At 47.8% G+C, this 25,656-nt stretch overlaps 4 protein-coding genes across 9 annotated transcripts in view; 1 reads left to right on the forward strand and 3 right to left on the reverse strand.

Annotated features, from left to right (window-relative positions):
- Nucleotides 1-25,656, reverse strand: part of LOC127610529 (ubiquitin-40S ribosomal protein S27a) — a 113,025-nt gene that overhangs the window by 85,685 nt on the left and 1,684 nt on the right. The gene's annotated exons all lie outside the window — the stretch shown is intronic.
- The window catches only part of LOC127610519 (F-box only protein 41-like), a 116,401-nt gene that overhangs the window by 66,322 nt on the left and 24,423 nt on the right, over nt 1-25,656 (reverse strand). The gene's annotated exons all lie outside the window — the stretch shown is intronic.
- The window catches only part of LOC127610524 (sulfotransferase 6B1-like), a 115,205-nt gene that overhangs the window by 61,386 nt on the left and 28,163 nt on the right, over nt 1-25,656 (reverse strand). The window lies entirely within an intron of this gene.
- LOC127610511 (bone morphogenetic protein receptor type-1A-like) lies at nt 3,358-25,085 on the forward strand. Of its 2 annotated transcripts, none has more exons than XM_052080738.1 (13): nt 3,358-3,567; nt 9,492-9,568; nt 15,155-15,382; nt 18,856-19,018; nt 19,434-19,536; nt 19,616-19,715; nt 19,813-19,900; nt 20,362-20,497; nt 20,602-20,794; nt 21,019-21,316; nt 21,393-21,568; nt 22,017-22,147; nt 22,238-25,085. In XM_052080738.1, exons 3-13 carry the CDS (start codon nt 15,316-15,318, stop codon nt 22,361-22,363), a joined length of 1,581 nt encoding a protein of 526 aa, XP_051936698.1. In that variant the 5' UTR covers nt 3,358-3,567; nt 9,492-9,568; nt 15,155-15,315; the 3' UTR covers nt 22,364-25,085. The 2 variants fall into 2 exon arrangements, with proteins under 2 accessions (XP_051936698.1, XP_051936699.1); XM_052080739.1 differs by having other exon boundaries at nt 19,816-19,900.

Here is a 25,656-nt window from a genome sequence, read left to right on the forward strand (position 1 = left end):
GGCCGGATCTGGCCCTCAGCCCTTGAGTTTGACACCAGTGCTCTTAAGGGCTAAACCGTCAGTTGAGATGTATGACGTCAACATGCTTCATTGATGCTAATTCAGATATCTTGTGGCAAATTTTTAGATGGAAGTTGACACGCATGATTCGCTTTTGCGGGCCACATAAAATGATGCGGCGGGCCGGATCTGGCCCTCGGCCCCCGAGTTTGACACCAGTGCTCTTAAGGGCTAAACCGTCAGTTGAGATGTATGACGTCAACATGCTTCATTGGCGCTAATTCAGATATCTTGTGGCAAATTTTTAGAAAGTTTCAAATGAAAACACACACACACACACACAAATCGGCGATCGGAACTGTGAATACGCAGGGGATTACTGTAGTAGGTTTTTTTTGTTTTGTTTTTTATTATAATTTTTTTAAGGCGTGTATACTGAACGGTGTACACAGAAAAAAAAATGACAGCTATGCTCTCTGTTTTAAGAGCTCAGCATCCTCTCTGCAATTTTCTGCAGCAATGACACTTCCAGGCACGCACAGAAGGGGTCGGGATGGGGGTGGGGGGGGGGGGCACCAGTGTTGCCAAAAAGGACGTGAATGTGTTGTTCAGCGTCAAGTGACTTTGCCACCAGCCGATTGTCAAACATTTGCCAGTAAAAACAAAATGTATATGTTTTTCTTTTTTTTTTATTGTATTTTAGCTTCTTAGACAAGTAGGTGATTGTCAACAGCTGATTGTATATCGTGACTGAGCGAGAAGAGGGCTCTCAAGCACGAGCACTTCATTGTACCAAAAAAACAAAACAAAACACAAAAATCCAAAAAATCAGCCTGCCTATGCAACCAAGTGTGAATGATTTGTCATTAAAACATTTGTTAGCCCCCTTTCACCTGCCGTGTCATTTTTACAGGTCACTTGTAACGGTATCGGAATAGATTTATTTTGAAAGTATACCCCTCCCAACCCCTCCCTTGTATCCATCCAAATATATCAAGCACACACATCTAGATGTACGTGACAACTTCCGTTTTTCAAAGTTGTCAACGGCGAGGCTTTCAAAACAAAGTCAGGACGAAGCAGCTCCAATCCATTCTTCTCGGCGTGTTTGTGAGAAAGAAATCCAAAATAACCTGTTGTCGCCAGGCATGTGACACCCCCCCACCACCACCACGAGGGAAGGTGCTTGCTCCCGGCGTCCCGCTCTATCTGGCTGACGGTGAAGAGGGCGTGAGGCGCCATGACGCGCAGACACGGGCCGACGAGTCCCAGTGGACGCGGGGCGCTGAAGATAAACCAAGGCCCCGCTGCTATATTGAGCGTTGGCTCACATGCCGCTGTTGCCGTTTGAAGGACGCCCGCCTGCTCCCTGTGAGCTCGCTTTGATGCTTCCTTTAAATGAGGCCACAAATGAGGTCAGCACAGATGACACTTGTCTAATTTGTTGTTGTTGTGTGCCAGATGCTCATTGATGACGTTTTGGTCAAAATCTTGACATTTTTGTTGTCTTCTCAGGTGAACTGGAAAGCTCCAGTAGGGCCATAACACACAACTAGCCAAACATATCGAGGGTGCGGACAGATCTTTTGATGGCCGCGTGCTCAAACTTGAAAAGGGAGCACATATCGGTTCACGTCCGATACCAATACCGCAGCCACAGGGATCGTCCGATATCGATCCAATTCAATCTTTTTTTCCCCCCCTCACTCAACAAGTGATGATATTAGGATACACGTACGACTGTAACGGCAACAGATTTTTACAGATTTATTTTATCACTATAAGCAAAAGTGGAGGGGGGTCTTATTTTTTTCATGCGACCGAGTTAATAATGATGATACAGTTTTGTAAAAAGAATTAGAAATCATTGAAAACTAGATACCTCGGCCCAAAATGTACATTTCCCATTTTTCTAAGGCACGGAAGCAGGAAGTAGTTGTGTGCGCGCGTGTGTAAGTGTGTGTGTGTGCGTGCGTGTGCGCGCGCGCATAATATTGAAATTTCAATTGTAACATTCCGACTTCAATTTTTGTTTTTTCCATTGTGTCCCAAATCGTTTTGTTGTTTTGCATCATCACACGTGTAATGAAGTCAGTTGACCACAAGATGGAACTGTCGGGTAGTTAGTATGCTGACGACTCAGCAGTCCCTTGAGTCCGGTACACACGTGGCTAGTACCGTACTGCTTTTACAAATATACAAAACATTCAAAAAACATTCAAACTTTTCCCAAAGGTGTCCAGTTGGCCTAAAAATATATCAATATTTTTTTTTATCCAAGGTTGTATTAATTATTGAACTCCTCCCTGACAGTTCCCATCACAAGCTTTATTATCTTTCTAAAAGCAGAAGTTTGTTCGTTTGACTGTACCTAATGAAATGTCCAGTTTGCTCCCACCAAGTTCAAGTGCGACAAAAGCACGGTATGGATCACCATGGAAATCGTCCTCAATGGTGGGATGAAGTCATCTAATCTCATTTTCCAGAAGGTTCCTCTGCTTTCAGCTCAAATTGAATCTTGGGGGTGGAAGACTTAAAAGGCTTTTTGCTTTTCTCCATCCTGATGGATGAAGCTCTGCGGTGCACTTATTTAATCATCGGCCATTAAACGCCGTAACCCCCCCCCCCCCCATTCCCCGTCCCCCACTATCCCCACCACCATCCGTTTCTGTCCACCGTGAATTAACATGGCTCGATAGTGGCACAGGTCCAGCTTTTAAAAGAGGTTGGGGGTGCTCTGTTGTCATAGCAACAGCGTGCGTGGACGGTGGGGGGAGGAAAAGCAGTCGGGTGGATGCGAAATAGCCAAACTCCCAATAATTCATTGTGGCGGGTGCAAGTTCACACATTAATTGAATTGCCCCTCAAATTTGTATCCCTCTCCTAAATTGGATGCCTGGGACCTCGCACCGTTAGGCTTACGTTTTGCAGTGAGTTTAGTCCTGATGGTCTTGGCTTATATTTCATTATTCATGGTCCTTTATGACAGGCGTGTGTTTTGTATGAGACGGAGTAAATGCACTACGACTGGGCCAGCCTGAAATAATGACAATAGGATGACTGATAGACTGATGTGCCTACCTCAGGTATCATGGCATTTATACTTTTTTATTGGTTGCAATTGTATGCTACGAGTAACTACCAGAAAGCGCATATTCTCAGTTGAACTATTTGGATGCTTATCCTCCCACACATTGTCATTTTCGCCGTTGAGACAGAAAATCATTTGGAAACGCCACAGAGAATTCAGTCTTTGAGTTTGGCGCGGCGAGTGTATAGCAACGTAAAATGGCTGCTGGTAGCTTCACTTCTGGCTCCTGCCACTTTGCTAATAGTACATCACGCACGCGCACGCGCGGCCACTCACCGAGCCAGCGAGGGAGTGCGCAAGAAGAAGCCTCGGCGGCAGCGGCGCCAACGTCTGTCACTCGCTCGTTGCTGGAAATTGGGCAGAAAAGTCTGGAATTTCACACCTCGTCCTTCTTCGTCTCGTTGGATTTTCGAACCACTGACAGACAAAGCGTCCGAGAAGAGAGTGAGAAATAGAGCGAGAGAGTGACCATAAAGGTACAGACGACTACTTTTTTTTGTTGCTCGGCTTCGACTAGTTGGTGCCGTCTATTTGCTGGGGTGGAATCGGGAGAAGCGTTTTCGTTTTTATGACCAACACGCTGACTAAAATGTGTTTTAATTTATTCAAAGCTCTTCTCTGGAATTTGTCATTATCTGTGGGTTCTGTGTGTTCGCTTGTCTGGTGAGCGTTCGATTGTACAAAGAAGCCACAACATCATTCGCAAGCTTTTCCTGGGTGTTAATGCCAGGTGATGGATGGATCCCTTCAGTGGCCGTCGTGGAAAAAAAAAGAGTTACGTTCAACTTTTTTCTTTTGCCCCCCCCCCCTCTTTTTTTCTGCACGACTTCGCTAACATTTTCACTTCGTTTAAATCCGAGAGAATCTCCTTCCAAGTCGTTACTCAATGTTGGTAACACGCCAATGAACAAATGGGAAGCAAAGCCAGCATTTATTAGCGTGTTTTTCTCTCTCGAAGTCTGAAGCCTTTAGCCGCATTCCTCAGCTAGCTCAACGTTTAGCTCAACGTTTTGTCTTCACCCCCCCCCCCCCTTCACTGACTAAATCTTTTTATCAGTCACTCGAAACTCGTACATTATTTTCACCTTGCTAACCGAACAGCACAATTTTGTGTTCCAAGCCCAATACTAACTCGCCCGCTAGCATAAAATAAACTCATTCTGGTCTTTAAAAAAATCCAAATCTAACTGAGGCCATTTGTTAAAATGTGCTTTCCCACGGAAGTAGTAGTGATCACAAATATAAATCTAAGTAAAACAGTTCAACAAAGACTATTTCCTCATGTTTTTACCATCAACTATTAATTTTTGTGTGAAAATGTGTTTTCATTCATATTAAGACTTGAAAGGGCTCAAAACAATGTAAAATTTGGACTTTTAAATGTACTTTATCCAAATAGTTGTGTGGCCACCCATCAAATATGAAATTAAACCAAGTAAATGTTTAGATGACAATTTGTGTAAGTTGTTGTCTGTCCGCAGTCCCTTGCGAATGTTTCCACCCTTGAGACATAATGCCGGCGCAAATTTAGACAGCCCGAGCCCACATTCACTACATTTAAATGCAGTCAGTATTTGGGTTAAGGTCAAAATTGGGTTTTGTGAAACATTTGGGATAACCCCCTTACATGCGTGAGCAGACAGTTACTCCCCTAAACATGGTAATTGGGATCAATTTAAATATCCCAATCGAATCAGGTGACTTGGAGATAACGCCATGACGTGAATAGACGTCATTGCCGCTTGCTCCTTTCTGCCGTGAATCAAATATGTTATATCATTGTTGCTCACCACAGGAATGAAGCGGCCGTTTTGCTTCCGGTTGTGCTGCTTCTGAGTTTCTGCGCCATGTTTGTTTACCTCTGCTTTGTATTTCTAGCAAGTTGCACGCTGGGCGCACTTGGACCGGTGTTCATACACACATTAATATGTCTGCAGATACAAACTGCATCATTTTTGCAGGAAAGACTATCCATCCATCCATCATCTATCGCTTATCCGGGGCCGGGTGGCGGGGGCAACAGTTTTAGCAGGGAAGCCCAGACTTCCCTCTCCCTAGCTACTTCTTCCAGCTCTCCCCGGGGGATCCCGAGACGTTCCCAGGCCAGCTGGGTGACATAGTCTCTCCAGCGTGACCTCGGGGTCTCCACCCGGTGGGACATGCCCGGAACACCTCACCGGGGAGGCGCTCAGGAGGCATCCGAATCAGATGCCCAAGCCACCTCATCTGGCTCCTCTCGATGTGGAGGAGAAGCGGCTCGACTGCTTCTCCTCCAAATCTGGGAGCAAATCTGAGTTTGGCTGCGTTTTATTGAAGTTGAAGAATATTGACTGCCGAGTGGCTGAAATTTCTGACAGTTTCAAGTTCAATGAGGTCTCTAAATGAGTCGTTGCTCATCAAAATAATTGTCGCTTCATTTAGCTGTTGATTCACTTGGCTCCCCGTGCGCTTCCTTTCTTTGTCTTGACATCTTGAAATGGTCCGAGTCACATGGCTGCCGCACTGACCGGATACTTGAACTCATTCGGTGGCGGCCATTTTCAGAAAAGACCCCAAGAGTGCCGGCCATTTTAGAGCATTTGCACAGATTTCTTACGGTTGTATTTATTTCCTTAAAGCCGCATCGAAAATTGTTTTCCACGAGGCTTTCGGCAGTTTGGCGGTTTGGCTTCCCATCACTTGTCAAGCGCTTGGAATTTCAAGTTCAGATTATTCGCAACCCCCGCAGAATGAATAAACATTCAAAACGAGAGAGCTTGTTCATGGGACTGAATATTTTGAGACCCATGAACGCCTTAAGCCGCTCTTGGCATTTCATGAATTGATCACATTATCATCGTCGTCATAATAGCATCGATATGGAGCTTTCGGACGCTTGATTGGACGCGCAACCGAGTGACGAATTGTCGTTGCAGCAAATGTGCCGGACAGCTGCGCGTTCCATATCAAGCACCCGCACACACTTGGACGCATGTACAGTATTTATTTATATCGCGCTAATAAAGGAAAGAATCTGCCTTTGCTTGTAAGCGGACGTTTGGCTCGTTCTGTCAGCGAGGGTCAACCAAGTCAATCAGAAAAGTCAAATGAAGAAAATCCAACCAGTGAGTGACTTTAAAGAAACGCTGCGCCTTGCGTGTTGCATTTCTTTGCAAAAATCATCCTCACTTGTCGATGGCGCTCATTGTTTTATTGCGAACTGAGCTGAAGTCCCACCAAATTGATTTTTTTATCAATGTTTCACAAATTCAAAGTATTGTATTGGAATTAAACTATTCAGAATTAAATTCATTCATTCATCTTCCGAAACGCTTGATCCTCACTAGGGTCACGGGGGGTGCCGGAGCCCATCCCAGCCGTCTTCGGGCAGTAGGCGGGGGACACCCTGAATCGGTTGCCAGCCAATCGCGGGGCACACAGAAACGAACAACCATTCGTACACCCACTCACACCTAGGGACAATTTAGAGCATCCAATCAGCCTGCCACGCATGTTTTTTTTGGAATGTGGGAGGAAACCGGAGCACCCGGAGAAAACCCACGCAGGCCCGGGGAGAACATGCAAACTCCACACAGGGAGGCCGGAGCTGGAATCGAACCCGGTACCTCTGCACTGTCAAGCCGACGTGCTAACCACTGGACTACCGGGCCGCCCAGAATTAAATTCAATATAAAAAAATGAATACATTGTAAAACATTGAAATGGTTTATTTCCGTTCAATTTCTTATTTTATATAATTTTTTTTTAAAAAGTTCCTTTTCATGTCACGTTTTGTAGTGAAATCGATTCAACAAGTAACGGAAACATCGTCCCTTTGGAAAGCTAAATTGCTTCAAACTATGACTTTTGAGGCCTATTATTGCGGAGATCTCAAAAGTCGGTAGGCTGTGGTGCAAATAAAATTGCTGACGTTATAAATATTGAAGATGCTTTTGATGTTGAGCGCGTGTGAAATTGCAAATCAACCCATTTGGGCTTGAAGTGAGGAGGGAATCGATTAGATCACTTAGAAATCAGCTAAGCTACCTATTTTGCATGACAGAAATCCCGCCCTCGCGCCCCCCCCCCCAAAAAAAAAACAAAGAACAAAAGATACGCTCATTGATCGCGATCGTTTCTGGTGACATTTATCTTTGGCGGAATTATGACAGGCCTCAAAGGCATTGACATTCACTTGACTCGGGGAAAGGTGACGCCACTGTTTGAGAGCGCTTCATTCATTGATTGACTTGATTGAAAGTATTTGCCTCGATCGTTACTTTCCCGAGTACATTTGGATGAACGCATTCTAACGACGACTTTTACAAACAACACTTTTCTCTCCCCATATGTCATGCTTCTCGTTTTCTCGGCATGTCCTCCTTCTGTTTCGTTCTTTTCCAGTCCTGGTTGGGCTCCTTCTTCCCTGTGTGTCCGTTTGAGGGAGTTGTTCTGGCGTCCCCCCTCCCCCCTCAAAAAAAATCTTTTTCTTCTCTGGGCTGCCTTTCCTTGGAGAGCCTCCAATGCTGCAGCCTGCGGGATCGCGTTACTCGCCAGTCTGGAGGCACTACGGCGAGGTGGCACAGCAGCAGCAGCAGCAGGAGGGGGAGGAGGGGGGAGATCAGGTTTCAAATCTCCCTTACTTCTCTGTCTGCTTTCCTCCCCATTTCCTCCCCCCCTCCCAGAGGAACCTGGAGACAGAGTGGCTGAGCTGGGGAAGAAAACATGCGATGCCGCCTCCTCCTCCTCCTCAAATGGTGCATTGGTTCATGGCGGTGCGCTGCAGAAGATAAATAATCGGCTTCTTCGCCGTCCAATTCATACCGTTGGAATTCCGTTTCCAGCCGCTTCGGAAATCTTTTTGGAAGGTTTACCAAAACGCACCCTGGACGTTTGGCTTCTTTGTACTCATCCCTGCTGCTGCGTTTCTGCCCTGGCAGCTTTTTGGCCTTCCGTCGCCTCCTCTGAGCTTTTGTGCTTTGCTCGCTGCTTGAATTTAGCGTGACGTGAAGATGTTACGCAACGTCGTGGTGACCCGGTTCGCGGGCGGAAGCGGCGTCCATGTCCACTTGAATCTTATGGATCGAGGCTTTCAATACGCTGAATAATTCAGACACGCTCGCCATCCTGGCGGCTCGCTGACCTTGCCGTCGCACTCGTGCGAGCGCAGCGCTTGTGTCGTTTTTTTCCCCCCCATGTTTTATTCCGTCGATCACTTTCGTTGCGACTGCCGAAATCCATATTGTCCATTTGTCCAAGTTTATCGTTCTGGAGAAAAATCTTTTCATTCGGTTAAAAGAATGTGGACGAGGCTCCATTTTGGGCAGGTTGTTCACAAGGATTTGGGCAATCGTCATACTTTGCAGGCCTTCCTCTAAAGTCTCCATGACCCCCCCCCCCCCTCACCTCACAAATCAGGCCAGAGGAGGAGACTAAGAACTCTCTCGTGTATTCCGATGGATGCAATATTTAGATAGGAGCGATGTTGGCGCCCGCATGGCGCATCTGTAAACTTGAAACCCTCCTCAGGCGAGGGACCCCACTTTCATAAAGTGTCCCCCCCCCCCCCTTTGTTGTCTTTCCCATGTTGGCTTTCACACATTTGCGCATTCCGTGAAGTGTCTCAAAACATATGCACACCAGCGTTTTGCGTCTGCACACATTGTGACACCGCCGAGTGCTGTTACATCATTTCAATGTCTGCCCTCCTTCCACACCCAAAGTGCAAGTCAATCCTGTTTTTATTTTTTTGGGGGGGGGGGAGTCGCATAGACCAAAGAGAACATGTCACGAGAACTTGGCCTCAACCTCTCAGCTGTTTGCGGCTCTGCTATCTCCGTGCGCGCGTGCGTGCGTGCGTGTTTACCCCCACGGCCCGCATAGCTCAGCCAGCCTCGCTTGTTTACGAGGCGCCGACTGGTTTCTCGGCTTCCTCCGCTCTTTTTCGGTGCGTCACTGCTAAGCGGACCGTTTTACCTTTTTTGCTTTTCCACGCACGACCAAGAAATTTTCATTCATTCATTTCATTTTTCAAGAAAACATTTAATCTTTTCAAGAATGTCAAAGTATTTCAAGGCTTGATCGTGAATTGAAGAACGCAACAGGCCAAAGCCGGTTTACACGAACGACAGTTTGGTTCTCTTCTCTGATCAGAACAAATGAATCCGACTGTCTTTTCGGAACTCCTCAGTCTTTTCGTCTGTGTCTCTAAAAACAAAACGGTGACCACCACCAAGCTCCGCCTCCTCCTGCCGCGTCATCTTTGTCCAGAGCAGCAAGTAACATTGCGCCATGGATTGTCTTCCTTTTTTTTTATTTTTATGTCAAAGCTCCAAGAAAAAAAACAGCGTAGGTGTGGCATGTTTGAAAAAAAAAAAAAAAAAAGCATGACTCAGCTGTTGTGTCGCTCTCGTCCTGACAGTTTTCTCCGATGTGACCCACTTCTTTCTCCCATGGAACCTTGCGGCGGCATGCCACACGCACGGACACAGCGCCCAGGTAGGACTTGTCTCCTAAATGCGTGGCGAGTTTCTTATGTCCGTTGTTTCAGGCATAAATATAGCACAATACCGTTGACAAATACTTGACAAAACTTTTTTTTTTTGGGGGGGGGTCATGTCATGTCACACACACCTGTCCTCACGTTGCATGCACATGCTAACATGCAGATGCGACAGACAGACAGACAGACAGACAGGCACAAGCCCACATTGTCATGTCGGGCACACGTCCGCGTCACCCACACAATTCCACATGTAGCACTTTGACCAGCTTGTGCAAACACACGTGCACAAATGAACACACACACACACACACACACACACACACACTTGCACACGACACACTGACGTTTAATGGTTTCAATTGTCAATCACACACACACACGTTTCTCGCTTTCTCTCTCTCTCACACACTCCACAGTCATGCCACACACACACACACACACATCAGAAATTGTCACCATACACAAAATGACACGATGACATGCGGTCGCCGCTGCATCCAATGTCGAAACGCGAGCCGCCATTTTGAATTGTCCACATTGAATGGCTTCATCGGCTACACAAACACTCGCAGTGCCGTTACCCAGTCGGACTGAACATCTGTGGGATTTGTAGCGTAGTCACATGAACGCGCGCTACGTACCCCCTCCAAAAAATCTGATTCCCTACCCCTCATCATCCCCGCCCCTTTTCTGCCCTTTCATGAGATTAACCCCTTGATCCCCGCATTGACGGCAGGGCGGGCCGAGCCAATCGGGCGGCTTTTTAATTGCGGCCGATTTTTGCCCGTTGTCCGCTTTTGATTTCCAACAACCCGGGAGAGGAAGAACTCTGACTACGTGGTGTGTTCACTTACCACACACGATTAGGAAAGGGAGGCAGTCATTTGTCTCAAGGGGATGCCTCACCCCCCACCCCCCGTGACTTTCTGCGGGAGGGCGTCCGTGAGAAGGACAGCCTTTAGTCGAGCAAACGCCGCATTTTATGTTCCAATCAAACCGTTGACCGAGTGGAACTTCAGGCGTCATCATCTCTGACTCGAAACGTACACAAAGACCTTCAGAGGCGGGGGCCCGTCTGCGCTCCAAATCACTCCCATATGTCCTGCGGTACACCCGCACATGCGTGCGCGTGCGCACTCGTTTCCAAGTTGGACTCGCGAGCAGCGTGGATGATTTCAGTATAAAAGTATTTTTCAGAGTTCCCCCATGAAAAGATCTGAAGATGAAATGGGATGATATACCTTTTGGCACATATTTTTTTTTTTCCGATCAGGCAACATTTTAGACGCCAGTGGCTGTACGCAATGGTTGTGAAAAGAGGGTGCACCCACCCAACATCAAATGTTTGAGACAGTGATGTTTTCAGGGCACGTGCGTGTGATTTGCTTTAGGATTTGATTTGATTAAATGACTGTGAACTGAAGTTGCAGGGCCACGACGTGAAAATCGGTGACATTTGCCACTCACAGTTTTGACTGTGCATTTATTTGCAACGCCGTAGGCCACATTCCGCCCACATGGTTCGACTTTAAAACTCGATTGAAATCATTTTCAATTTTGTTGCAGCAAACTTGTACATTGAAGCCTCCGTCTAATTTGACGGCGCCTGGCGACGCGTTGGATTTATGAACATATCGCCGCTTTGTTTTACAGCCGCGCTGGAGGACGAAAGCAATACTGCGCCGCAGACGGACGCACTTGTTACTATGGCGATTACACTCATTAAAAACACCTCCAGTCCCCTGAGCCACGTCGTAAGAATTTACGGCTTCTTCTGCTCAGCAACACACACACACACACACACTTTTATACTTTATTTGTACAATACTAACGCATTCACTCCCCGTGCAACTGTACAACTGCGTCCAAGTGGATGCTGGGTAGTCCATGAAGCAAGAAGACAAGAGAGCAAACCATTTTCAGCCCTTTAGATTGGTCAATCATTTGTTAAAAAAAAGAAAAAAAGACACGTGGGGAGTGAGCAATGCAATTTTTTTGGTGAAAATTTGGACATTAAAGATTTTGGCCTGGCGCCAGTGAAGCAGTCTTGAAATATCTTTGGATTGTATTGCGACAGGCGGCCCGGTAGTCCAGTGGTTAGCACGTGGGCTTCACAGTGCAGAGGTACCGGGTTCGATTCCAGCTCCGGCCTCCCTGTGTGGAGTTTGCATGTTCTCCTGCGTGGGTTTTCTCCGGGTGCTCCGGTTTCCTCCCACATTCCAAAAAAAACATGCGTGGCAGGCTGATTGAACATTCTAAATTGTCCCTAGGTGTGAGTGTGAGTGTGAATGGTTGTTCGTCTCTGTGTGCCCTGCGATTGGCTGGCGACCGATTCCAGCACCCCCGCGACCCTAGTGAGGATCAAGCGGCTCGGAAGATGAATGAATGTATTGCGAGACGACCAACTGAAGTCCAAAGGACACATTATTGGCTCATAAAAACGACGCCGTGCACACGAGCGTCGCATTTCTCGCCTGTGTCCAAAATGCTCGGCGATGATGGCTGCAGAATATGTTGAGAGCAGGGCCATTTTCCGGAGAATGATGTCGAAGATGATGAGGATTACCCGACGAGGTGAAAGAGGAAAGCACTCATGAGAAGTCTCGGAGTCAGCCGACTATTCTTCTGCTAATCTCCGGCCGCAGATGAGGAGGCGCATGGAGCGGCCGAGCAAACAATGGCGGAGGAGCCACCAAGTCTGGCCGGCGGTCTCCCAGGCCCCCCCGAAAGGCATGTTGGCCGAGGCGCCGACAACATCGCAGGCCTGCCGCTGCTTCTCCTCTTTTGGCGGCCGGGGGCCCACCTGCAAGGGGTGGAGGGGGGGGGGTGGGTAGAAGGGGACCCCCCCCCCCATAGATGAAGTGCAGAGAGATGAAGGAACAACTTTCAAGCCGCGATCCCACTGAGGGCGAATCATTGCGACTCTTGGCAAAGGTAGAAAAATGCACGTTGACGTCGGGGTTTGTTCAAGGTTGCAAATGTTCACAAATCATTTGCCAGATGTTCGGCAAAAGTCGGATTTATTTATTTAGTCGTTTGTTTGCAACACGAAAAGGACCGATGAACGTCTGGGGACCATTTGCAACCTTGAAGGCACCCTGACAAATCCCGGTGAGAACGCAACATTTGCAAGAATTCAATAGTTTGCCGCTCAGTGGGGGCGGGGCTTCAAGGACGACTGCCGTGGCTTGCAAAAGTATTTGGCCCCCTTGAACTTTTTGACCTCTTGCCCCATGCAGGAATTTTTTTTTTTTTTAAATGAAGAATCGTCTCAAGTGTTGCAAAAAAAAAGCCACATATAAAGTTTCACGCTTCACTTCATCGATGAAGACATAATGGCACGCGGTGCATATTTATGTGCTCTTCGTTTTCACGCAAGTTGAAAAAAGAAGCAAGCCCCGTTTTGATCAAGAAGGCGCTAAAACAAAGAACATTTGGTGTGTGGTGAAAAGGAAAATTGTGCTTAAAAGTGTTTCTTGTTTTCAACAGAAGGCCACGAGATTGTCAACCGAGATGACACTCGATTCCGTTTTTAGCGCCCCGGCCGAAATGCGTCGCCACCGCCGCGATCCCAATCTCGCTCATTACACGATTTATTTGTGCGGCGCGCAAGCCGTCTGCCTCGGGCTTGTTTGTTTGGACTGCCACTCTTCTTCCAGAGCAGGAAGTGGACAAACATTAAGGTCTCATTATTGATGTCTGGACCTCTAAGCCGCAGACATTCTCCGTGGGGGAGGGGGGCGGGCTTAAGAGGTGGCAGCGCCGTTGTTGTTGTTGTTGTTTTCTTCCCTCATACGGCAAGGCGTTAGTGTTCAAGTGCACTCAAAATCTAACAACGCGTCACATCCTGGCGATTTAGATCGAGTGGATCTCGGCAGAAAATCCCTTTACAGCGATTAGGGAGAAGAAATTAATTCATTCATCATTTCCCTCCTCCCGAATCACTCAAATGTGATTTTTGGATTGGGAGACGCGATGCTTGGCCCTAGCAATCAAAACGAAAAGTAGTTTTGGAGCCTGCAAAGGACGGTTGAGAGTCTTTTCAGGAGGATGCGGGCGCGGCGCTGGTCACGGCTGATTGCCCGCTTCCAAGGCTCCTCTATCCCGTCTACAGGTGGCTCTGCAGAACAATGGCTGCTTTCATTCTGACCCCCCCATGCCAAGGAGCTGGCGCGATGGCGTTCGACCGCTTGTCTTTTCGGGACAGATTGTTGGTTGCTTTTGATCAAATGTTTTCTTTCCAGTACAGAGAAATCAATCTTTCGCCGTATTTTCACGAGCATAAAAGTCTTGAATTTTCTCCCAAACGGACGGCGGAGCCCAATCGCGCGGATCGCCGAGTTCCAGAATCTGTCAATGCTGCCGTGTGATTTCGAGGAGGGATCCGCTTGACTGACCGATGTTGTGTCCACACGTTCCTCGTATCGAGGAAATGAGGACAGCATACGGGCATTCAAGTCTGAGCAGTCAGCGGGCCGAGCGAGTTTTCAAAAACGAACGGCGACAAACTTCCAAATCGCCTTCCTCATGTCGAAGATAACGTGCGCACCTATGATGTCATGCGACAGCCATATTGTTTTCAAAGGGAAGCGGCCTTTGGACGGCTACACGGGGGGAGGTCGAGTGAAGGTTGTGGGAGCTTCCTCAACCTGCCTCGTCTTGTCGGCGCGCCGGCATCTGCGCGTCTTATTTTTCTTGTCCGACAACCATGTTGTTGTTGTTGTTGTTGAGCAAACGGCCACCATCGGGACGCTTCGTCCAAATGTTCTGCTAAAAGTGGGAATTCGCACATGCACACAGGGCGCACTCATTAGGACGCCCCTCCCCAGCCAAAGATGTGTGAAAAGTGGGTCATAGGTCCGACCCCTTTGTCCCGCCCCGGCAAATGGAAAGTGACAGACGCTGGCTGGACATTGCCACTCATTCCCACACGCACGCTCATATGACCCCCCACTTCCCTCTTAGCCTCATCCACCAACCCCCCCTCTCGGCTCCCCTTGATTGCAACATGCGGTTATTTGAGCTGCACCCGTAATTGCGCAACATCTTGGACAAATCATTTCGTCGCGGGTTCCGTAGCTCGCCGCGTCGTTAGTGTTGCCGATGCTGCGGTCGGGCCGGTGCGGGGGAACAAGAAAAGCAGTGTTCCCGGTGCTTGATTACTGCGCACCCCCGCCTGAAACAAATTGCATTTACTCTCATTTTCTCTTTAAAATTGAGCCCATATTTGGTTGACATGTCAAGTCACGAGTCGGCCATTTTGATTTGAAGCATTCATTTTTGGCACACTTTGGGTTCCTTTGAATGTTTTCAAAATCAAGCCCCCTGATGCCAGTTTGACTCGCCGGCACGAAATTCTGTAAACGTGTCGAGCAAGAGTAGATCCACCAAAAAAAATCTTTCAGGAACAGGCCTTACACGACACAGGAGGTGCGCCACTTTTCGCTTGAAGCAGCCGTCGCTTTTGGCCAACTGCAGTCCTACGTCAAAGACCAGCTAGCTGGCCCCGAGAGTTTCAAAAGTTGTCGTCGTCATTTCTTGTACGTCTTCACAAACTGTCAATGGTTGTGTGTTGTCAGCGTTCCGGGTTCAAAGAGCCAGCGAGCCAGAGGAGCCTCTTCTCAGATTGTGATAGCGGACCAGCAAAAACGCCTGTGGTGAAGCCGCCGGACCCCAAAGTCAGATCGGGAGCGGCGACAGCGTCCGTCCCGTCCGAGCATCCGTCCAGTCGCGCCGCGGGATGGCAGGGCTCCTGTTGCGTCTGGCCGCCGCGATCGCCGCGCTGCTGATGGTCTTCAGGGCAGAAGGTACCACCAACACGCCACGCCGGGCCTTCGCGCTTGACTGCGCTTCATTGAGAAACGCGAATGTGGAGCAAACCCCCGAAAAGTTCAGACGTCTTTGTCAAGTACTTCTTTTTGATCATCGCACTTGCGTTGGCGATCCATTTATTTGTCCTTGAATGTATTTTTACAGATTTTCTTTTTTTAATGCTTTGACTTTTTTTCTAGCACATCAGATTTTTCAATGATTTTTTTGGTTTGGTTTTTAAATTTGACCTGTAAAAGTTTACACATCGATTTTTTTTTGTAGCAATGACATTTGAGGAAAAAAAAATTCCACCTGTTGCTGAACCGAACCCATCTTTCGTAAATACTGCGTTGATTTCTTCCTTGCATATTGCATTCTGGTCATATGATTATCGTGATTTTTATGAGGAAAACCCAAAGGAAGAAAAACGAGGGCAGATTCGGGATCGGTGCAAAAAAACAGATCCAGATTATCCAATTCATTTTTGATGACAAAAATTTTGTAAAAATACGATCAGTTTGCCGATGTTTGCATTCTATGATTCCATGATTAATGTCCGCAAAATGAATTAACCAATTATTTAATAAAAGAGAGATTTTGACCAATTTTCAGGGAAAACTACATGCAGCTTACAAAATACTTAATTTTGATAATAAAATAATACAATTGAGCAAAAATTACTTTAAATATTTTATTTTGCGTTTATGAAGCAGTGACTGCATAAAATGTTCAAAGGGAAAAAGCATGTCAAAGTAATTTTGACCATTTTTTTCCCCCTTCCCCCAAAAAAATTCGGCAAATCCCCAAGTGCATTGAAAGCGTGTCGAAACGGTGGCCATTTCTCGCGGCCGTTGCGGATGCGCAGCTGGCAAACTTTCTCTGGCCTCGCGCCGCAGGAAGCTGTAGAGCCGTTTGTTGCCGCTCCCGCTTCCTCTTTTGCACATGAACCACTTCCTGTATGACACGGCGCGTGCTGTCGGCGGCGCGAAACGCTCATTGTTCTCCGGAAATTTCCCTCAGTCCCTCCAGAGAGGAGCTTGCCCTTTGAAGAGGGCTCGCTTCCCGCTTCTGCCCCCGACAACCCACAAATTGTCTTTCCATCTATCACTTGGACATAGATGACATGAAGAGGTTGATAAACTCTTGGTCTGCCATGCTGGCTACTTTGAGTTGAGTTTATTTACATTGCGCGTGTCAAGTTAGTCTCATTTTGACATAAAATCTGTGACTAAATGACAAAAAAATGCTGATAAAATGAATTTATTTTTTTTCACCAAATCCCAAAACAGTACTTTAATTGTGTACTTCAAATATTTGCGTGCCGCTAAAACAAAGCAGTCCGCAGCACGGGACGCTTGTGCATATCTCGCCGGCATCGGGCAGAATTCTTGTACCTCCAAAATCATCACTTCTCAGGTGGCGGAGAAAAAGAAAAAAAAAACTGGATATTTGTAAAATCCATTCACAAGTAAGTCATTTTCAACACAAAAATAACACCCACACGTGTGCAATGACCAATAATATGGGAGGTTGCGGGGTTTACCTGGTTATTGTCAATATTCATTCATTCATCTTCCTAACCGCTTGATCCTCACTAGGGTCGCGGGGGGTGCTGGAGCCTATCCCAGCTGTCTCCGGGCAGTAGGCGGGGGACACCCTGAATCGGTTGCCAGCCAATCGCAGGGCACACAGAGACGAACAACCATCCAAGCTCACATTCACACCTAGGGACAAATCGGAGCGTTCAATCAGCCTGCCTTGCATATTTTTGGAATGTGGGAGGAAACCGGAGCACCCGGAGAAAACTCACGTAGGCCCAGGGAGAACCTGAATCGGTTGCCAGCCAATCGCAGGGCACACAGAGACGAACAACCATCCATGCCCACACTCACACCTAGGGACAATTTAGAGCGTCCAATCAGCCTGCCACGCATGTTTTTGGAATGTGGGAGGAAACCGGAGCACCCGGAGAAAACCCACGCAGGCCCGGGGAGAACATGCAAACTCCACACAGGGAGGCCGGAGCTGGAATCGAACCCGGTACCTCTGCACTGTGAAGCCCACGTGCTAACCACTGGACTACCGGGCCGCCCTATTGTCAATATATATTGTCAATATAATAATCAATTTTATTTACAAGTGCCTCTCAGTGCACGTGAGTTATCCAAGAAATAAAATAAAATTCACGAAACGAGTGGATGAGTGCATTTGAACTTGGCAACCACATTCTGGACAACTTTCCACGTATTGAAGGACTTTTTCGTAATTGCTATTAATTTCCCCTTTTTTTTCCCCCACCCTTGGAACCAGCATGTGAATGTTTCTCGTCTCATGACAGTTTGCCACGGTAAGCACTTGATTTAATCTGTTGAGGCGAGTCAATGAGAACGTGAAGAAACAAACATTGTTGAGGAACTTTTCGTTTGATCCAAAACCAGCTTTTTAAATATTTATCTTTTTAAAGTAGCGTCGCTCTTCAGGCCAATTTGTGGTGTGCGCGCGCAAGCGTGCCAGCGCACATGCGTGTTTGCGTGCAAAACGGTGACTTTAAGAGTCCGATTACCCAGCCCGCTCTCTGCCAGACCTCAGTCTCCACTCTGACTGGCGCGCACATACCCCCCCCCCCCAAAAAAAAAAGAGAACTCGAAAACAGATTTGTGCATTCTCTCCACAATTTAATCCGACGTTAGTTGTCGGTTTTTGTTTCCAGCAGTTCTCTTCAATCACGTGTCACGTAGCCGGACCGAGACATCAATCTCGGACTTCCCTTTAAGATGCAAGATGACATCAGTGCAGGGGGGGGGGGGGGGGTGCTGGGTGTTTGTTTTGTCGGGAGAGGCGGCCTTTATACTCGGGCGACTGGTTTCCATGACAACCGGGCAGCTCAACGCGTATGCGCTTCAAGTCCAGACATGCCAGCGCACTTTGGCGTTGTTGCTGCGAGGAAGGCGGGCTGGAATGCGCCGCGCAGAAGAAAAGAGCAGATTGGGGGAGGAAGGAGATAAGTGCCGAGAACAACAACTGATAAGAAAGCTTCAAGGCTCTCCTCTCCTTTCTCTTTCCGTCGGCATCATGGAAAAAACAAATGTGACTCTTTTTCCAGCCCTCTCTTGCAAACACACACACACTTTGATGTCAGCTGTGCAGGGGGAACATCAGATGTGAAAAGTTTATTCTGAAGGACTTTATAAATAGAATGTCCCCACGCTGATAACGGAAAAAGCTTCACCTCCAGCTGATAACGCCGCGCAACTGAGGTTCGCCGCATGATGATGTCATCAAACCTCCCGAGGAACAAGCGGATAGAATCTAATACGTGCGGAGCCTTCGAGCGGGCGGTCCTTGCCCGAGCGACTTTTTACTGCCGACAACTGCAGCAGTGATTAGGGGTTTTTGTTTGGGGTTTAGAGCCGTTCGTTCCACTGTTTTCTTGCTAATCGTGGATTTTGTCGTCTTGCCTTTTTGGCAGCGGCGGGTCAGAACCCGGACCACGTCCTCCAGGGCACCGGCGTGAAAGCGGAGGCCAGGCGTCCCGGCGAGGACTCCACCGTCGCCCCCGAGGACGCCGCTCGCTTCCTCAGCTGCTACTGCTCCGGCCACTGTCCCGAAGACGCCACCAACAACACTTGCCAGTAAGCTGCAGCCGCCCCCCGTTGCTTGGCGCCATTCCTCCGGACGTTTTCGATTACCGATACAGTCTGTGGACATGAAACATACTGTAACTGTAGCGTTCTCACGTTTTTCCTCTGAAAACATTCAGTCAGCAAATGAAAAGTGCCTTTTCTCCAGTTCGGGATGTGCAGCTCGCCAAAGCCATTTATTGATCATCTTTCGATCGGATTTTGTTGCCATTACGGGTGATTGTTGAATTCATCGCCTTTACTGATTACTGATAATGATTTGCTCCCATTGCCTCTGAATATCTCAACTCTTGAGTTGGGGGTTCACATGCCTAACTATCTCTCAGGAAAAAAAATCTAGAAAATTCTCGAGGAGTGGGGGGGGGGTGTGTTTTTGACATGCGTGCTGACAAGGGTCATTCCCCAGAACCAACGGTCAGTGCTTCGCCATCATCGAGGAGGACGAGCACGGCGAGGCCATCCTCACATCAGGATGCATGAAGTATGAGGGCTCACACTTCCAGTGCAAGGTACGCCCACACACACACACACACACACACACGAACAGCCAGGATGTGTGTACGGTGACGGTTCGCTTTGGACCGGCAGGACTCCCCCAACGCTCAGACCAGAAGGACCATCGAGTGCTGCAGTACCGACTTCTGCAACCGCGAGCTGCTGCCCACACTGCCCCCGCAGGCTCCTTCAGGTACTGTCTTGTTGATTTTTCCGGCTTTGCGGCGTCCGCCCAGTCGGCTTCGTTGACCCTCGCCGTGCCCCCCGATCCGCCTCCATCTCGTTTCCAGAAGGCAGCCCCCACTGGTTGGCCTTCCTCATCTCCATGACGGTGTGCTGCTGCACGCTGGTTTGTGTCACGGTGGTCTGCTACTACAGGTGCGCCAAATACTCACTTTTGCACTACGCAGTACACACAAGTGCCACCAAATCAAACTCGCCGACACATTTCACATTCCGTCTTGTGCTCATTTGTTCTTACCAACAAAGACACAAACGGCATACACTGATTAACTTTCACGAGGTAACAAATATCAAAACCACATTTTCATTCTTAAACTTGAATAAATATCATTGTTTTCCCCCGCTTTTGTTTTGAGAACTTTTTTAATTAAAAGAAATGGGCTTCTTTCACTGATTAAAAGCCAAAGTCTTCATGTCAGTTCATCCTCACTTTCAGACGCACACAAACATGACATCACATCACATTCTGCTGTCACATGACTGGAATGTTTGTGTCTGTCTGCTTGGGTGTGCGTGCGTGACTTTCTTCTTTGTGTGTGCGCGCATGTGTTTGTACATATGTGTTTTGCAAACGCATTTTGCGCGTGCGTGTCAAGATACAAGTGGCAGAGCGAACGTCAGCGCTACCAGAAGGACGTGGAACAGGAAGTGTTCATCCCCGTTGGGGAGTCTCTCAAAGACCTCATCCACCAATCGCAGAGCTCCGGCAGCGGCTCCGGGCTCCCCCTGTTGGTACGAGCTTAACACTGCACCTGTGGCGCACGTTGCCCCTCGTGTTGGGGAGTGAGCGATCATTGCAGTCGAATCAAATCGAGCGGCATAATTCACACCCGAAGGTTCAGCGGACCATCGCCAAGCAGATCCAGATGGTGCGTCAGATCGGCAAAGGTCGTTACGGCGAGGTGTGGCTGGGCCGATGGCGAGGCGAGAAGGTGGCCGTCAAGGTGTTCTTCACCCGAGAGGAGGCCAGCTGGTTTCGAGAAACGGAAATCTACCAGACCGTCCTCATGAGACACGACAACATCCTCGGTAGACGCACTTTCACGCACACCCCAGATGATGTCATATTTTCCTTTCTGGGGGGGGGGCTAACCCATCACCTGTTATTGACCGAAATGTATTTATTTCCCCAATTTTAACCAAATCCCCCACTATGTTTATATGAGTCATATTGCGCGCCGGTGATTTGCTCTTCATAGCGGAGGCCCGCTGTCTAGTGGTGATGGAGTATTTCGATTTTTGTGATTGTTCAGGGTTCATCGCGGCCGACATCAAGGGCACGGGCGCCTTAACGCAGCTCTTCCTCATCAGCGACTACCACGAGAACGGCTCGCTCTACGACTTCCTGAAGACGGCCACGCTGGACACGGCCACGCTTCTGCGCCTGGCGTACTCGGCCGCCTGCGGCCTGTGCCACCTCCACACCCAAATCTACGGCACGCAGGGCAAACCCGCCATCGCCCACCGGGACCTCAAGAGCAAGAACATCCTCATCAAGAAGAACGGCGCCTGCTGCATCGCCGACCTCGGCCTCGCCGTCAAGTTCAACAGGTTCGGACCGGGATTCCGTCGACGGCGCCGCTTCCGCCCACTGCCGTCTCGTCTGAGCCCCTTTGTGTTCCCGTAGCGACACCAACGAGGTAGACATCCCGCTGAGTTCGCGTATGGGCACGCGGCGCTACATGGCGCCGGAGGTTCTGGACGAGAGCCTGAAGAAGAACCAGTTCCAGGCCTACCTCATGGCTGACATGTACAGCTACGGATTGGTCGTGTGGGAGATGGCGAGACGCTGCGTCACCGGAGGTACGGCCCGCCGACCGACGCTTGCCAAGCGTGCAAGGTTTTTAGACGACTCAAATTGTTAAAGCGAGAGGGTTGTTAAGAAAATGATTCTCAACAGAAGTGACATTTTGCTTTTATTTATAAAATGAGGAATGGGAATGAACTTAACCGTTTAGAATTGGAATGCTTTGAATTGATCCAAAATGGTGGAAATTCAATATAAAAGAAACAAATGATTGAGTTTGGGCTTTTATTTTGAAGTTACAAAAACTTTTGGCACTGAACTATTTTGTAGTTGGCACAGTTTGAAAACGGTCAAGAAAGGTTGAAAAGGAGAAGAGCAATCCAGGAGCTTGAAAGTGGCCCAGGATCTTCTCACAGCCTAGCTATAAAGTCATGCTCATTAAAAAAGAAAAAGAAAAAAAGAAGCTGTTTTCATCTGTGTGCCATTTTGTGCCTGTGTGCGCAGGAATGGTGGAAGAGTACCAGCTCCCGTATTACGACATGGTGCCATCGGACCCGTCGTATGAAGACATGCTGGAGGTGGTGTGCGTCAAAGGCCTGCGCCCCACCGTGTCCAACAGATGGAACAGCGACGAGGTAAGACCACGCCCCACATTGGATGACGCCACCTCCTGGAGACCGAGGGCTCCTCATAATTCTGTGTGTGCGTGTGTGTGTTATTTTTAGTGTCTGCGCGCCATGCTGAAGCTGATGTGCGAGTGCTGGTCGGCAAGCCCCGCCTCCCGCCTCACTATCTTGAGGGTGAAGAAGACTCTGGCCAAGATGGTCGAGTTACAGGACATCAAAATCTGAAGCGAAAAACGCGTCTGACAATTCGGAAGAAAAGGGAAAATCAAAAGCCCGAGTCACGGCGCTCGTCCATCTTCCCGTCATCCTCCGGTGGCGCTTTCTGTGAAAGCAACGCAGACCACTTCCTGTCCCTTTTGCCAACTTCCTCTCCGGCTTATCCACTTCGTGTCCACTTCCAAAAAACAATTTCAACATTTTGGATTTGCTCGTCGTGTTGGTCTTGGGAAATGTCTCGGCCGCAGGGAGACAACGCAGTCATCAACGTGGAGACGTGGACCGTCCTGTTTTTTTTTTAAATTTGTTTTTGTTTGTTTGTAAACAAGAGGTGGAGCTCTTGCTGCTACAAACAATCTCATTGGTGGAGCCAAACCTCAGTGGGCAGAGCCGATGAGACAGGGAATGTGGATTTTATTTATAACAAACGCTACACTCCAGTACGCAAACGTGATGTAAAAATAATCGTATGTGATGGACGACGATGTTAGCAAATGTGATGACGCAACGAGTGCGAGCGCTGATGCTAATTTAGCATTAGCTTGCTCTCAAAGGCGAATAAGGGGTGCGCTCGGAAATGTGAACAGAGTGCGCGCTGCTTCACTCCGACCGTTCGGAAACTCCGAGCATTCTTGAATTGTGCGTAGCTCCTAAAAAGGAGAGGCGGTGCGCGCTCTCGCCGCTCCAGCTGAGGACACGGAGCGCCCAGAATGTCAGGCCGAACAGGTGGATACAGTTCAAGCACAAGCTGCTGATTGGTTTTGAACCGAGGCCTGCATTCAAAAACGAAGGGCAGCGGAGGGCGCTCCGCCACACCCAACTCACACACTCTGAGTGCCTTTCGGATGTACGAGGGAATGCATTCGAGAGCACAAACTAGCGATAGGCAGTCCCCCCCCGCCCCCCTCATTTTATTGTATTTTATGGGGCCCCTGTGAGTGGGTGCTAAGTAATCATCCAAGTTATTAAATATAGCAACAAAATGGCTGCTTTTGTAAACTAGCTCCTCTGGTCATATCCATGTTGTTTGTGGAAGGAACTCACATCAAAGGCGAGTCCACCCCCCCTAATTCACAATTTAATCACTTCCCCAATTTGCTCGCAAAAAAAGTGTGGACCCCAACCCTGTTTCTTCGTGCCAATTACAGCTGCTCGTCACTTAATTGAAAACAACTCTTGGGATGGGAAAATGACGTTTCCACAGGTGTCAACGGACCGTCACTTAATGGGGAACCAAACGGGGGGGTGTTTATGTGTCATTTGCGCCAGCACTAGTCGAAACAGTACTCTGATTCATCCTGCATTTGTGGAATAAGAAATTAATATCTCCCCCCCTCAGGGGAGCCACCATGTTGAGAGATAGCGTCGACGTCCGGAAGTGACATCACGACTGCAGCCGCACCGTTGCCTGCTAAAATGGCACATTTGAGTGAGGCTGCACTGTGGAAAGAAGATCCGTAGGAACTCAAAAGTCGATGGTAAGCACAAGCGTTACATCTCGGCTGGTTCGCTCGCTGCTAACACTGACGAGCTTGCCAAGCACCGGTAGACCATTTTCGACAATCACACCTTAATTAGTGATTGAACATGATTTTGCAATCGGTGTATGATGACGATATAAGACGGGATACCAACGTCAACGATGCCAGAACAGCCGTTGCGAGGCATTACGTCTGCTATTAGCTTCAATGATCAACGAATCTGTCCCAAGGTTTAGCTTGTCCTTGCTGAATATTCCCCAATTCTGCCTGGCTTGCTTCAGAAATGGTGCGGCGGGATGGGCTGACACTTCGCACCGATGAGTATGGAAAGGTGTAAATATGGCAGTCCGTGTAGACAGGTAGCTCCTCAAACGAGTATATTTGAAACTTTTATTTTTTCAGAAAATACTTTTTAGGTTTCAGATTTGTTTCAAGTCATCTCAACCTATGAACTCTGTAATTATCAATTCATGGCACATCCCTAAAACAAACCAAAGTTAACCAAAACGATCACGTTGTGCTAATTTTGTACGCTAACAAGGGAACGGCCAATTTATTTGCTGATGCGGTTAAGCGTTGACCATTGGCTCCTCCCACTGAGCTTTCAGACGTCCAATCAGTCTTGTAAATGCCTTTGTTGTCATTTAAGACATTCTTCAGCAGGAACATCAACGTGAGGTTTGTTAGCTCGTCCTGGCGAGCGTTGCCGTAATGTGAAGCACACGTGTCAAACTGATCCTCGAGGGCCGCTGTTCTGCATGTTGGAGATTCTTCCCTCCGTCACACTTGATTCAAATGATGGGGGGGGGGGCTCCTGATGTGTTGGGAGGAGGGAAACAAACCATGCTGGATAGCGACCCTCAAGAACCAGAATTTGATATCTGTGGTGAAGAGAATATTTTGGTTGAATTATTAGTCAGACTTCAAATGTTTTAATGTGCAAATTCAGTCACTTAAGGGTTTGCATCCGCTTCCTCGTGCTAAGCTACGCTAACAGAATCCTTGCTGGACATTGTGCTTGTTTTAAAATGTCAACGTTGTCTCCTGAAATTTGCTAATTGTGTCGTCCGAGTGTTTTTTTTTTTTAAGTGGTCAACTTTGATGTTTTTCCTCTTTTAATATGCAAGAAGCCTTGAGGCGTATAGAAATGTTTCTTTTGTGCCTTATTGAGTTTACCAAGGAAACAAAAAGTGTATACAGTCTGTCCAATATAACAATTGTAAGTAAATAACCTTATTTTTAGTACTCAACTGCTGTCCTTTCATTTGTCAAGTCAAACAGTATTTCTCGAGCACTTTCAAACAGCCATCGCTGCATACAAAGTGCTGTACATGGAGCAATTTAACATGCACAATAAACAGTAAGACAAATTGGTAATAAAAGCGGTAGAAAGCACCAAACGGTAAAACCAAGAACAAATCTAAGTCATGCTGAGTCAAAAGAATGAGTTTTGAGGAGTGAGATTCGTGGGGAAAATCAACCCGAATCCTTTCATCGGCGGGGAAAACAAGCAATCAAATTCTCATTTTACACTTTGTAAAGAAAGTACTTGAATTTAACTCAAATCCTATCTGGCATGTATGATATTTCCATAAAACTTGACTTTTTGACCAAATCAATTTTGGAGTCACAGCACCTCCTGCTGGACGACATGAAATTTTCATGCACCGCAGACCTTAATCGGCAAGCATTTATACATTAAAATGTAATGCATAAATGCATGTACTGTTCTAAACTGAACTTTCTTAAAAAGAAACTTGGTGTTGGAGACCACAAATCATTTGTAACTTCATTTAATGTCTTATTTCGTCTGCTTTGAAT

This window comes from Hippocampus zosterae, chromosome 11 (genome assembly GCF_025434085.1).
Source record: "Hippocampus zosterae strain Florida chromosome 11, ASM2543408v3, whole genome shotgun sequence".
Taxonomy (NCBI): domain Eukaryota; kingdom Metazoa; phylum Chordata; class Actinopteri; order Syngnathiformes; family Syngnathidae; genus Hippocampus; species Hippocampus zosterae.